This window comes from Phoenix dactylifera, chromosome 3 (assembly GCF_051530095.1).
Source record: "Phoenix dactylifera cultivar Ajwa chromosome 3, Ajwa_hap1_PhDact_Kaust_v1.1, whole genome shotgun sequence".
NCBI lineage: Eukaryota > Viridiplantae > Streptophyta > Magnoliopsida > Arecales > Arecaceae > Phoenix > Phoenix dactylifera.
Genome location: NC_143192.1, coordinates 37,061,573 through 37,072,554, shown reverse-complemented (window position 1 = coordinate 37,072,554; position 10,982 = coordinate 37,061,573). Strand labels below are relative to the sequence as shown.

General features: G+C 60.0%; 1 protein-coding gene across 1 annotated transcript; it reads left to right on the top strand.

Moving 5' to 3' along the window:
* The first annotated feature begins 244 nt into the window (after positions 1-244).
* LOC149768086 (uncharacterized) lies at positions 245-10,883 on the top strand. Its single transcript, XM_089929930.1, has 3 exons — positions 245-794; positions 876-1,406; positions 10,878-10,883. The coding sequence occupies exons 1-3, from the start codon at positions 597-599 to the stop codon at positions 10,881-10,883; spliced, it is 735 nt and encodes a 244-aa protein (XP_089786056.1). The 5' UTR covers positions 245-596.
* The last annotated feature ends 99 nt before the right edge of the window (positions 10,884-10,982 follow it).

Here is a 10,982-nt window from a genome sequence, read left to right as displayed (position 1 = left end):
TGCCGAGGGCCGGCTCCCCCCGGTGGCTCGCCTTATTTCCGAGGATGCCTTGGTGAACGTCGGTCTGAGCTCGGTCCCCGCCGACCGTGAGCCCGCCATCACTTCTTCTTTTTTAGCTCTTTTCTCTTCTTTCGTTTCTTCTTTCCATCAGTTTCTCAGTTTCTAACCATCTCGTTCTTTTTGCAGAAATCGACGACGTCATGCAGTCGAACAGGGCAATGGCTATTAGTAGGGCGTCCCTACTGGAAGCGGTCCGGAGGAAGAAACGGACTCCTCCGAGCGAGGTCCCACCGGCGAAGAAGCCCCGCCAGCAGGCGACTCCGACGCCGACAGACGGGTCCGGGCCCACCGATCAGGGGGACGCCGCGGGCTCGGACCGACAGTTGACGCCGTATCAGCCCTCCGGTGATGAGACTACCGCTTTTCCGGAGGTGTCATCCGGGCGCGCCCGAGACGGCCGGGTCGGACGCGGTCGGTCCCCAGCCCGGCCTTCGACTCGGTCGGCCTTGGATGATACGAGGAGGGGCGCGCCGAGGCCTCGGCCGAGCGGGACCCTGTCGATTTCTGGCGCGGCCCCCGCCCCGAGCACGGTCGGCATGACTCTCCCTCAAACAATGGGTAAGGGTAAGGCCGCAGAACCACCGTCCGGCTCCGGGGCGAAGTCGGGGTCGGCCTTCACTTTCGCCGGCGCCCGAAACCTCATCGAGACGGTGCTGCTGGAGGGTGACCGTAGGCAGGTCCGGCAGATGAGGATCCCTGAAGTCGGAGCTGCCAGCTGCGTCTGCCTCATGTCGGTGAGTGTTCTTTTGGTCGCTTTCGTCATTTATAGGCTCTATTGATCCCCGTCTGACGCTCTCATTTTTCCTGTCTCTTAGCTCGCCCAGTACATGATCCGTCTGGAGGAGAGCCACGAGGAACAGGCGAGGCTCCTGGCGAAGGCCGAGAGCCGACTGAAAGCTGTAGAGGAGGGAGGCCAGGCTGCGGCGGGGAGAACGACCAGGGACCTCGAGACGAGGCTCCAGGTGGCCGAAGAGCGGGCACTCGGCTTCGCCGCCCTCGAGAGGCAACTGTTGGAGGCTCAGGAGCAACTCAAGGTTGCCTCGGGTCTCGAAAGCGAGATCAGGAAGGCGGAGGAGCGAGCCGAAAAGCAGTCTCGGAAGGCTGCCGACTTCCGGGAGAGGTGGGAGAAGGCCCAGCAGTCGGCCGACAATGCCCGCAACCGAACCCGATCTCTTGAAGCCAAGATGGCCGAATTGGAGTCGGCCTTGGAGGGGACTCGTGCGAGCAACCAGGAGCTTCATTCGCGCCTGGAGGAGGCCGAGGCTGCTCGCATCGTTGCCGAGGCGAAGCACATGGAGGCTCGGGCCGATCTGCTGAGGGTCTCCTCCGAGGCGGACGAGCGGATTGTGGCGAAGGTCATGGAAGCGAAAGCTCAGATTACGGAGCGAGCGGAGGCGGCGCTGGCCGAGAAGAGCGCAGAAATCGGGCGTCAGGCGGTACAGGCCTATCGTCAGTCCGCCGAGTTCATCCGTGACATGTCGGATGCGGGGTCCGACTCCTTTGCCTTAGGCTTCGATGAAGGCCTGGCAAGGGTGTCCACTAAATACCCCAGAATTGACCTGAGTGGGGTCTCCCTCCTCGACTCCCCTCCGATGCTATTGCCTGCCGGTTCTCCAACCGTCTCCCTACCCTTCGTGGACGTGCTCGCCGTTCCCGATCCAGGGGTTCCTCCAAGCTGACCCTCTGTACTTTTTCTTTGTTCTTTTCTTTGTATGTTGGCGTTTTGCCATGTTGTATGGGTCTCGGCCCTGATGCAACGAAAGTTAATGCAAACAAAGTGTTTCCTCATTTCACTTTCGTCCTTCCTCTTTTTAACTCTTGGTAGCGTCTCGCCGACTCCTGACTCTTGAAGTTCCTCCGGCACTAGGCCAGGCATCCGAGGGTTAGGCCTCAGGAAATCCTTCCGGCACTAGGCCAGGCATCCGAGGGTTAGGCCTTAGGAAATTCTTCCGGCGCTAGGCCAGGCATCCGAGGGTTAGGCCTCAGGAAATTCTTCCGGCGCTAGGCCAGGCATCCGAGGGTTAGGCCTCAGGAAATTCTTCCGGCGCTAGGCCAGGCATCCGAGGGTTAGGCCTCAGGAAATTCTTCCGGTGCTAGGCCAGGCATCCGAGGGTTAGGCCTCAGGAAATTCTTCCAGCGCTAGGCCAGGCATCCGAGGGTTAGGCCTCAGAAAATTCTTTCGGCGCTAGGCCAGGCATCCGAGGGTTAGGCCTCAGAAAATTCTTTCGGCACTAGGCCAGGCATCCGAGGGTTAGGCCTCAGGAAATTCCTTCGGCGCTAGGCCAGGCATCCGAGGGTTAGGCCTCAGGAAATTCCGCTCATTGGTCGGCCAAGGCTGGCGCAAGCCGAGGCGACCGGTCGGGGCTTCAGGCTAGTCTGCTCCCGGGATGATCATCGGGTTAGCCTGGCATCCGAGGACTGAGCCTCGGGGAATTCCGCTCGTTGGTCGGCCAAGGCTGGCGCAAGCCGAGGTGACCGGTCGGGGCTTCAGGCTAGTCTGCTCCAGGGATGATCATCGGGTTAGCCTGGCATCCGAGGGCCGAGCCTCGGGGAATTCCGCTCGTTGGTCGGCCAAGGCTGGCGCAAGCCGAGGCGACCGGTCGGGGCTTCAGGCTAGTCTGCTCCCGGGATGATCATCGGGTTAGCCTGGCATCCGAGGGCCGAGCCTCGGGGAATTCCGCTCGTTGGTCGGCCAAGGCTGGCGCAAGCCGAGGCGACCGGTCGGGGCTTCAGGCTAGTCTGCTCCCGGGATGATCATCGGGTTAGCCTGGCATCCGAGGGCCGAGCCTCGGGGAATTCCGCTCGTTGGTCGGCCAAGGCTGGCGCAAGCCGAGGCGACCGGTCGGGGCTTCAGGCTAGTCTGCTCCCGGAATGATCATCGGGTTAGCCTGGCATCCGAGGGCCGAGCCTCGGGGAATTCCGCTCGTTGGTCGGCCAAGGCTGGCGCAAGCCGAGGCGACCGGTCGGGGCTTCAGGCTAGTCTGCTCCCGGGATGATCATCGGGTTAGCCTGGCATCCGAGGGCCGAGCCTCGGGGAATTCCGCTCGTTGGTCGCGCGCCTATCACTTGCCGCTCGACGGGGTTTCTCCGTGGCCAGCTGCGATCGTATTTCTCCTCCTCTCGACGCGTCGCCTGGGGAACACCAGAAGACTATTAAATGTTAATTGAGGCGTTACCTGGGAAATCGGATCGGCCAGTTGCTGCTTGCGAGGAGTGCCAGTTAAGCGGCCGCGATACGCGCGTTCTTCAAGGCGGATGCGGCCTGGGCGCGTGCGGAGATACGCGTGCCGTGGGATACACGCCGCCCGGAGTGTCCTGCATGAAGAATGCAATTAAGGAGAACGACGCTTAGGAGGTCGTGGGAGGATACGCCTCGAGAGTCGGAACGGCTCCGGATTCGATGCGCCCGCATTTATTGGAGCCACCCGCATCGGAACGACCGGGGGGCCACAGTTTGGCTATAAATATAAGGGCAGGTGCGGTGGAGCCTGCCAAGCCGGAGCTGTTCAGGTTGCCATGGATCGTGGACCTCCTCTCCGGTGCGTGGCTGGGAAGCCCCTGCCGGAAGAACGGGAGATGCGCCCCTCGCGACTTCCGCCAACTAGCCGTTTCATCTGGGATCAACGGGGAGATTCTCCCCGGTGGAACTCCGCTCTAGGCGTTTCATCCGGGATCACATCCCCCCTCTTTTCCGTCCCACCTCCCAATTGAGCTCTGCGCCAGACGCTTCATCCGGGATCGCGCCTCCTCGCGCTCTTCTCCCTTGTATTCCTTCCCTCCCCTTCTCTTGGGGAGGGCCGGAATATCCTTTGGAGGTGGCGTTCCTCTAGGAGCAGTGTGAACTCCTCCTTCGTCCACTTCTTCTTCGTCCGCGCCGGCTCTTCGTCTTTTGCGTGGGGCGTCGATGGCGCCTCCGGGGAGAAGCACCCACGCCCGGTGGGATTGCAGCTGCTTCGGGTGGAGGATTCGGGATCCCGGATCTTCAACTCTACGGAGTCCCCACCTCTTCCTTACTTTCTTTACTCCCCAATCCCTCTCTGGGAATTCTTTGTAATCACACGAACACGCCATTGCGACCAGGAATTATTGAAATGAAAAGGACTATACATTTTTTGAACTGTCTTTCTGGCTTTGTCTTTCTACTGGTAATACACCCGTAGGTTAGCGGAATTCCAGCTCCTTGGAATTTCTCGACCATCTAGGGCCTCCAACTGGTAGGAGCCAGGTCGGTTTACCCAGCGAACCCTATACGGGCCTTCCCAATTTGGCGCCAGCTTCCCACCTTCCGCGGGTTGAGATGCTTTGGCTCGCCTTAGCACCAGATCTCCGATTCTGAAAAGTTTTGGTCGAACCTTGGAGTTATAATATCGGGCCACCCTCCGCTGATACATCGCCATCCGAACCTGCGCCATTTCCCTCGCTTCTTCCAAGAGGTCCAAGTTTCCTCGGAGTTGCTCCGAATTGGCCTCGGGTCGGTGCGTAGCCACCCGGGGCGAGGGGAGTCCGAGCTCCACGGGGACAACCGCTTCCGTGCCATAGGTTAGGCTGAAAGGCGTCTCTCCGGTAGGGGTCCGATGCGTGGTCCGATACGCCCAAAGGACGTTCTCGAGTTCTTCGACCCAAGCTTGCCCCGTCCGACCGATTCGCGCCTTAATTCCTTGGAGGATTGTCCGGTTTGTCACCTCGGCCTCACCGTTGGTTTGGGGATGCGACACAGATGTGAACCGATGCTCGATCCCGAATTCCTCGCAGAAGTCACGGAAATGCTTGTTGTCGAACTGTCGACCATTATCTGAGATGAGGACCCGGGGTACCCCAAATCGGACAATGATGTTTTTCTTCACGAACTTCCGGACTTGCGCCTCCGTGATAGTGGCCAGCGGCTCTGCCTCCACCCACTTGGTGAAGTAGTCGATTGCAACAATCAAGAATTTTCGCTGGGCGGAAGCGACGGGGAATGGTCCGAGGATATCCATTCCCCACTGTGCGAAGGGCCAGGGTGCGGTGATTGGTGCCAAGGGGATAGAAGGGACTCTCTGGACGTTGGCGTGGCGCTGGCAGGCGTCGCATTTCCGTACGTGATCCTTTGAGTCCTCCAACAAGGTAGGCCAATAATAGCCTTGCCTCATGATCTTGTGCGCCAAGGACCTAGCCCCCGAGTGCGATCCGCAGACGCCCTCATGGACTTCGCCGAGGACGTAGGCCGCCTCCGAGGGGCGGAGGCACCTTAAGAGGGGGGCGGTAAACGAGGTCCGATACAGCCTCCCTTCATAGAGTACGTAGTGGCCGGACTTCTTGACGAGTCGCCGAGCTTGATCTTCGTCTTCAGGGAGGATCCCTTCGGCGAGGTAGGCGACGAGCGGGTCCATCCAAGACGGTTCCGGATCAATCGCCATCACCGCTCCAGCCTCGCCGATGCTCGGGGCATCCAGGGTCTCCAGGTAGATTGCCCTCGACAAGTTGTGCGCCTCTGCGCCCACCAAGCGGGACAACCTGTCGGCCCTGGCATTTTCACTTCTGGGGACTTGCTGGATGTCGACACTGCCGAGGTCGGGAATGAGTGCTTGCACCTTCCGGACGTAGTTCTGCATGGTCGGGCTCCGGGCCTCGAACTCCCCACGGACCTGCCCGACCACCAGCTGGGAGTCGGTGAAGACCTTCAAACGCCGGATGCCGAGCTCCCCGGTGAGTTTGAGTCCTGCGACTAGGGCCTCGTATTCCGCCTCGTTGTTGGTAACTGGAAATCTAAACCTCAAGGCATACTCGGCTATCACTCCATCAGGACTGGTAAGGACCAGCCCGGCCCCTCCACCCTCGGGGTTCGACGACCCATCGATGTGAAGCGTCCAGGTCGGGAGGTCGAGGCTGGGCATTTTCGGCGGTCTAGGTTCCACCTCCTGCACCGTGCACTCAGCGAGGAAGTCCGCGAGCACCTGGGCCTTGATGGCGGGCCGAGGCTGGTAGCGGATGTCGAACTCACCGAGTTCTACTGCCCACTTCACCAGCCGTCCCGCATTCTCGGGGTTGCTGAGGATCTGTCGTAACGGTTGATCAGTTAAGAGGGTGACAGAATGGGCCTGAAAATAGGGGCGGAGCCTCTTGGTCGCGGTCAGCAGCGCGAAGGCGATCTTCTCGGCCTTCGTATACCGCGTCTCGGCGTCCCGTAGGACCCGGCTGATGTAGTACACAGGCTTCTGGAGCTTTGCCTCTTTCCGAACCAGCACCGCACTGACCGCGGTTGGGGAGACCGCCAGATAGAGGTAGAGCATCTCCCCTTCTTGCGGCTTGGACAGTAGGGGAGGAGACGCCAGGTATTCCTTGAGCTGGTCGAATGCTGCTTGACATTCGGCCGTCCAGAGAAAGTCTTTTGGGCGTTTTAACACCTTGAAGAATGGTTGGCAGCGTTCGGCCGATTTTGCCACAAATCGTCCGAGCGCGGCGACCCTTCCAGCGAACTCCTGAACTTCTTTTACCTTGGTTGGAGGGGACATACCTTGGATGGCCTTGATTTTGTCCGGATTGGCTTCGATACCCCGTTGGTTGACAATGAAACCAAGGAACCTCCCGGCCGAAGCGCCAAAGGCGCACTTCGCTGGGTTCAGCTTCATGCGAAACTTCCGTAAGGTGGTGAAAGTCTCCTCCAGATCCACGATGTGCTGGTCTGCCTGGTGGCTCTTCACCAGCATATCGTCCACGTATACCTCCATGTTCCGGCCGATTTGCTCTTTGAAGATTTTGTTGACGAGGCGCTGGTAAGTGGCGCCAGCGTTCTTCAGACCGAAGGGCATTACCTTGTAGCAGTACAGCCCCCGGTCCGTTATAAAGGCAGTTTTCTCCTCGTCCTGTGGGGCCATCATTATCTGGTTGTAACCGGAGAAGGCGTCCATGAAAGACAGCAGCTGATATCCGGAAGTCGCGTCGACCAGTTGGTCTATCCGCGAAAGCGGAAAGCTATCCTTAGGGCACGCCTTGTTCAGGTCGGTATAGTCGACGCACATCCTCCACTTCCCGCTCGCCTTCCGGACAAGTACAACATTTGCCAGCCACTCGGGGTAACTCACCTCCCTTATGAATCCTGCCTCCAAGAGTTTGTCTACCTCCTGGTCGACCACCCGGATCCGATCCGGGGCACAGTGTTTCTTCTTCTACTTCACGGGCCGGTGGGTCGGGTCGACGTTGAGGGCGTGAGAAATGACTTCCGGGTCGATCCCAGGTACATCGGCCGCCGACCAGGCAAATACATCGGCATTGGCTCGGAGGAATTCCACCAACCGGGCCCGAGCTCCCGGGTCGAGATTGGCGCCGACCTGGACCACCCGGTCCCGGCGGCCTTCCTCAAGGGGAACTTCGACCACACCCTCGGCCGGCTCCCCCTGCCGCAAGGCCACCTCGTCTCTGGCATCAAGGGACTCGACGCTTAGGGCTTCTGCGGGCTTCTTCCCTTTGAGGGTCGCTAGGAAACATTGCCGTGCGGTCGGTTGGTCGCCTCGGACCTCCCCGATCCCGACCGCCGTGGGGAACCGCATGAGCAAGTGGTACGTAGAGACCACCGCGCGAAGGGCGTTCAGTCCGGGTCGTCCGAGGATAGCGTTGTAGGCCGAGGGAACACGGACGACCAAGAACCCGAGTCGCACCGTGGCTTCTGCGGGTGCGACGCCCGCAGTCACAGGCAGCTCAACGACACCTTCCGCCGGGACAGCGTCACCGGTGAATCCTATGAGGGGGGTGGATATTTTGTGCAACAATTGTCTGGACAAGCCCATCTTTTGGAAGGCCTCGTAAAACAAGATATCAGCTGAGCTTCCACTATCCACAAGAACACGCCTTACATCATAGTTTGCCATAGTGAGGGAGATCACCATGGCGTCATCGTGGGGGGTCTGAACCCCCTTTACATCCTCATCACAAAAGGTGATTACATTGCCGACCCTCTGCCTCTTTGCGACGGCCGCCCCTGACGCTTCCGTCGAGCCCCCTGAGTTCCTCACGGGCCGGGGGCAGCCCCCAGTGATAGTGTGGATCACGCCCGCAACGGGTCGATTCTGCTCCCGAGGCTCCGGAGGGGCCGGGTCGGCCGGACGCGGGTCTGCGGGGGGACGTCGGTCGCTCACATATCGACCGAGACGCCCCCGGCGGATGAGAGCCTCGATCTCGTCCCGAAGCTGGAAGCAGTCCTCCGTGTCGTGGCCGTGGTCTCGGTGGTACTCGCAGTACGCCCGGGAGGGCCTCTTCCCAGGGATCCTCCGCATCTGTCTCGGGGCCGGGAGGTCCTCCCGCCCCTTGATCTCCATAAGGATCTGGGCCCGGGGGGTTAGGAGAGGGGTGTACCGGTGAAAACGTCGGGGCGGAGAACGAGGGCGTGGGGCGCCGTGGTTCTTCGCCGGCGACGGGCTTCTGCGCCGACGCTGAGGCGTCGGGCTCCTCCTCTGGCGTGCCTCTTTCCGTCTTTTCTTCCCAAGCTTTTGAGGGATCTCGGCGGCCTCCTTGCTCCGGTGGGCGGCCGCCTCCTCGGCGTCCGCATACTGGTTCGCCCGGGACAACAGCTCTGGGAAGCTCCGCGGCAGGCGTTTGTCCAGGGAGAAGGTGAGTCTGCCCTTCCGGAAGCCACGCTTCAGGGCTGAAAGAGCTACCTCCTGACTCAGGTTCCGGACCTCCAGCGTAGCCCTGTTGAAGCGAGTAAGATAATCCCGCAGGCTTTCTCCCTCGTTTTGCCGGACATCAAAGAGGGAGTCGGAGACCAGTCGCCGCCGGCTACTGACGGCGAAATGAGTGATGAAGAGGCGAGTGAACTGGTCGAAGGACCGGATTGAGTCAGCCTCCAGCCCGGCGAACCATGCCCTCGCCGGGCCACGGAGGGTTGCCGGGAAAGCCTTGCAGAGAAGGGGATCTGATGCTCCGTGGAGGAGCATAAGGGTCCTGAAACTCTCGACGTGATCCCGTGGATCCGCCGCCCCGTCATAGGGCTCGATCGCCGGCATTTTGAACCCCGGCGAATTCGGGGTCCGCAGGATCCTCGAGGCGAGCGCCGGCTGGGAAGAGATCTCTAAGTCGGCGAAGGGATCTTTGGAATAGCCCTTCAGGACCTGGAGTTGTCGGTGGAGATCGTCCACTCGCCGGTCCAGGGAGCGCGACCGGTGGGTGGGAGACAAGGAGCGGCGAGAGGGGGACCGACTGGAGCGCGGGTTCCTCGAGGACTGGGGGGTCTGGGAACGCGCCCGAGCCCGCCTCTCGTACCCCGCGCAGCTCCGGTGGGAAGGTCCCGGCAGAATGGAGCGTGCTCGAGAATCCTACTCGCGCCGGCGCTCCTCCCCATGGGAGAGGAAGGAGCGCGGGTTGAGGAGGACAGGCGAACGCTCAGGCAGCAGCGGCTCCTGAGCCCGCTGCGGCGCCCGGGACATCGCACCCTGCAGATTCTGCACCGCCTCCGCGAGGGTGCGAACCTGCTGGGTTAGCTGGTCGAACTGGGCGGCTTCGACCATCTGAATGGGCGGTGGGGCGGTGGAGTGTTGCTGAGAGCGTGTTGGAGATGCAGCGGCCTCCCGGCCAGTGGCGCGAGAGGCCCCGCGACCGGAAGCATTGGAAGCTCCACGACCACCTCGCCGTGCCATTACGATCGCTCTGAGATCCGGCCCTTCCTCTAGCGCCAACTGTTGCTGGGGGTCCAAACCGAGAACGATTGGCACAGCGGTGTGAACGGGGTTCCCTTTGAATCGCTTTGGTTGCGCTCCACCTTCCGCCGGAAAACCTGCAAGCAAGCCTCGCACCACCACTGGGGTAGTGGGGGCCCTCCGACGATCAAGTTAGAGGGAATCGAAGGAGAAGGAGAGGTAGCCGGTAAGATGATGCTATGGAGAATCTTGCTTACCCTCCCCCTTCCCCCCCAGCCCCATATATATCAGGCTGGGGGGTTTTTCTGGGGATTGGTCATCGTGTGGCACGATGGGGTTGCCACTGACATGGCCGTTACAGGGCGTCGTGGGGCAGCGCCGGGTACGGCCATGGCAGGGCGTAGTGGAGCTCCGCTTTGTACGGTTGTTACAGGGGATCGTGGGGCAGCGCCGGATTCGGCCGTTGCAGGGAGTAGTGGAGCAGGGGGCCGCGGCGTGCCTCAGGAGAACAGTCTGTTGTTGTCAAGAGATTGCCGACCCGAGGTCGGATTGCTGGATCAAGGAGCAGCCGACTCGGGGTCGGACTGCGGAGCCGAAGATATCCGACCCGAGGTCGGATTGCTGGATCAAGGGGCAGCCGACTCGGGGTCGGACTGCGGAGCCGAAGATATCCGACCCGAGGTCGGATTGCTGGATCAAGGGGCAGCCGATTCGGGGTCGGACTGCGGAGCCGAAGATATCCGACCCGAGGTCGGATTGCTGGATCAAGGGGCAGCCGACTCGGGGTCGGACTGCGGAGCCGAAGATATCCGACCCGAGGTCGGATTGCTGGATCAAGGGGCAGCCGACTCGGGGTCGGACTGCGGAGCCGAAGATATCCGACCCGAGGTCGGATTGCTGGATCAAGGGGCAGCCGTAGTCTTTCTGGGCGCGCGTGCCGGTCACGTGGGGCATGGTGGCTAAGTTCCCCCGTAACACTCGTAAATTTTAAAAAAAATAAAAGACTACATTAACATGGTATTAACGTGATTTATCATCCACTTAGTAAAATCTTTGATTCTGTGGCCATAACATTTTATTTGTATTCTTATTTATTTAAAATAAATATGGATATAAATTTTTGTATCCGACTAGCATCTGCATTTGTATCTATATTCGTCAAACCAAACAAATATGGTATGAATATACTAGTATCCGATCTAACTTTAGCCGTAATTGCATGTGTACATTGCTAGTAATAATAAGAAATAAATAAGTAAATACATAGAATTATGTAGCCTCTCTTTATGAAAGGAAAAAGAGAAAAATAAGAAA

What these genes read in the sequence shown, in the direction of transcription:
- LOC149768086 (XM_089929930.1), top strand. Translation starts at nt 597, where the DNA reads ATGACTCTCCCTCAAACAATGGGTAAGGGTAAGGCCGCAGAACCACCG. An exon ending in GCTGCGTCTGCCTCATGTCG is followed by an intron (nt 795 to 875) that starts GTGAGTGTTCTT and finishes CCTGTCTCTTAG; the next exon opens with CTCGCCCAGTACATGATCCG.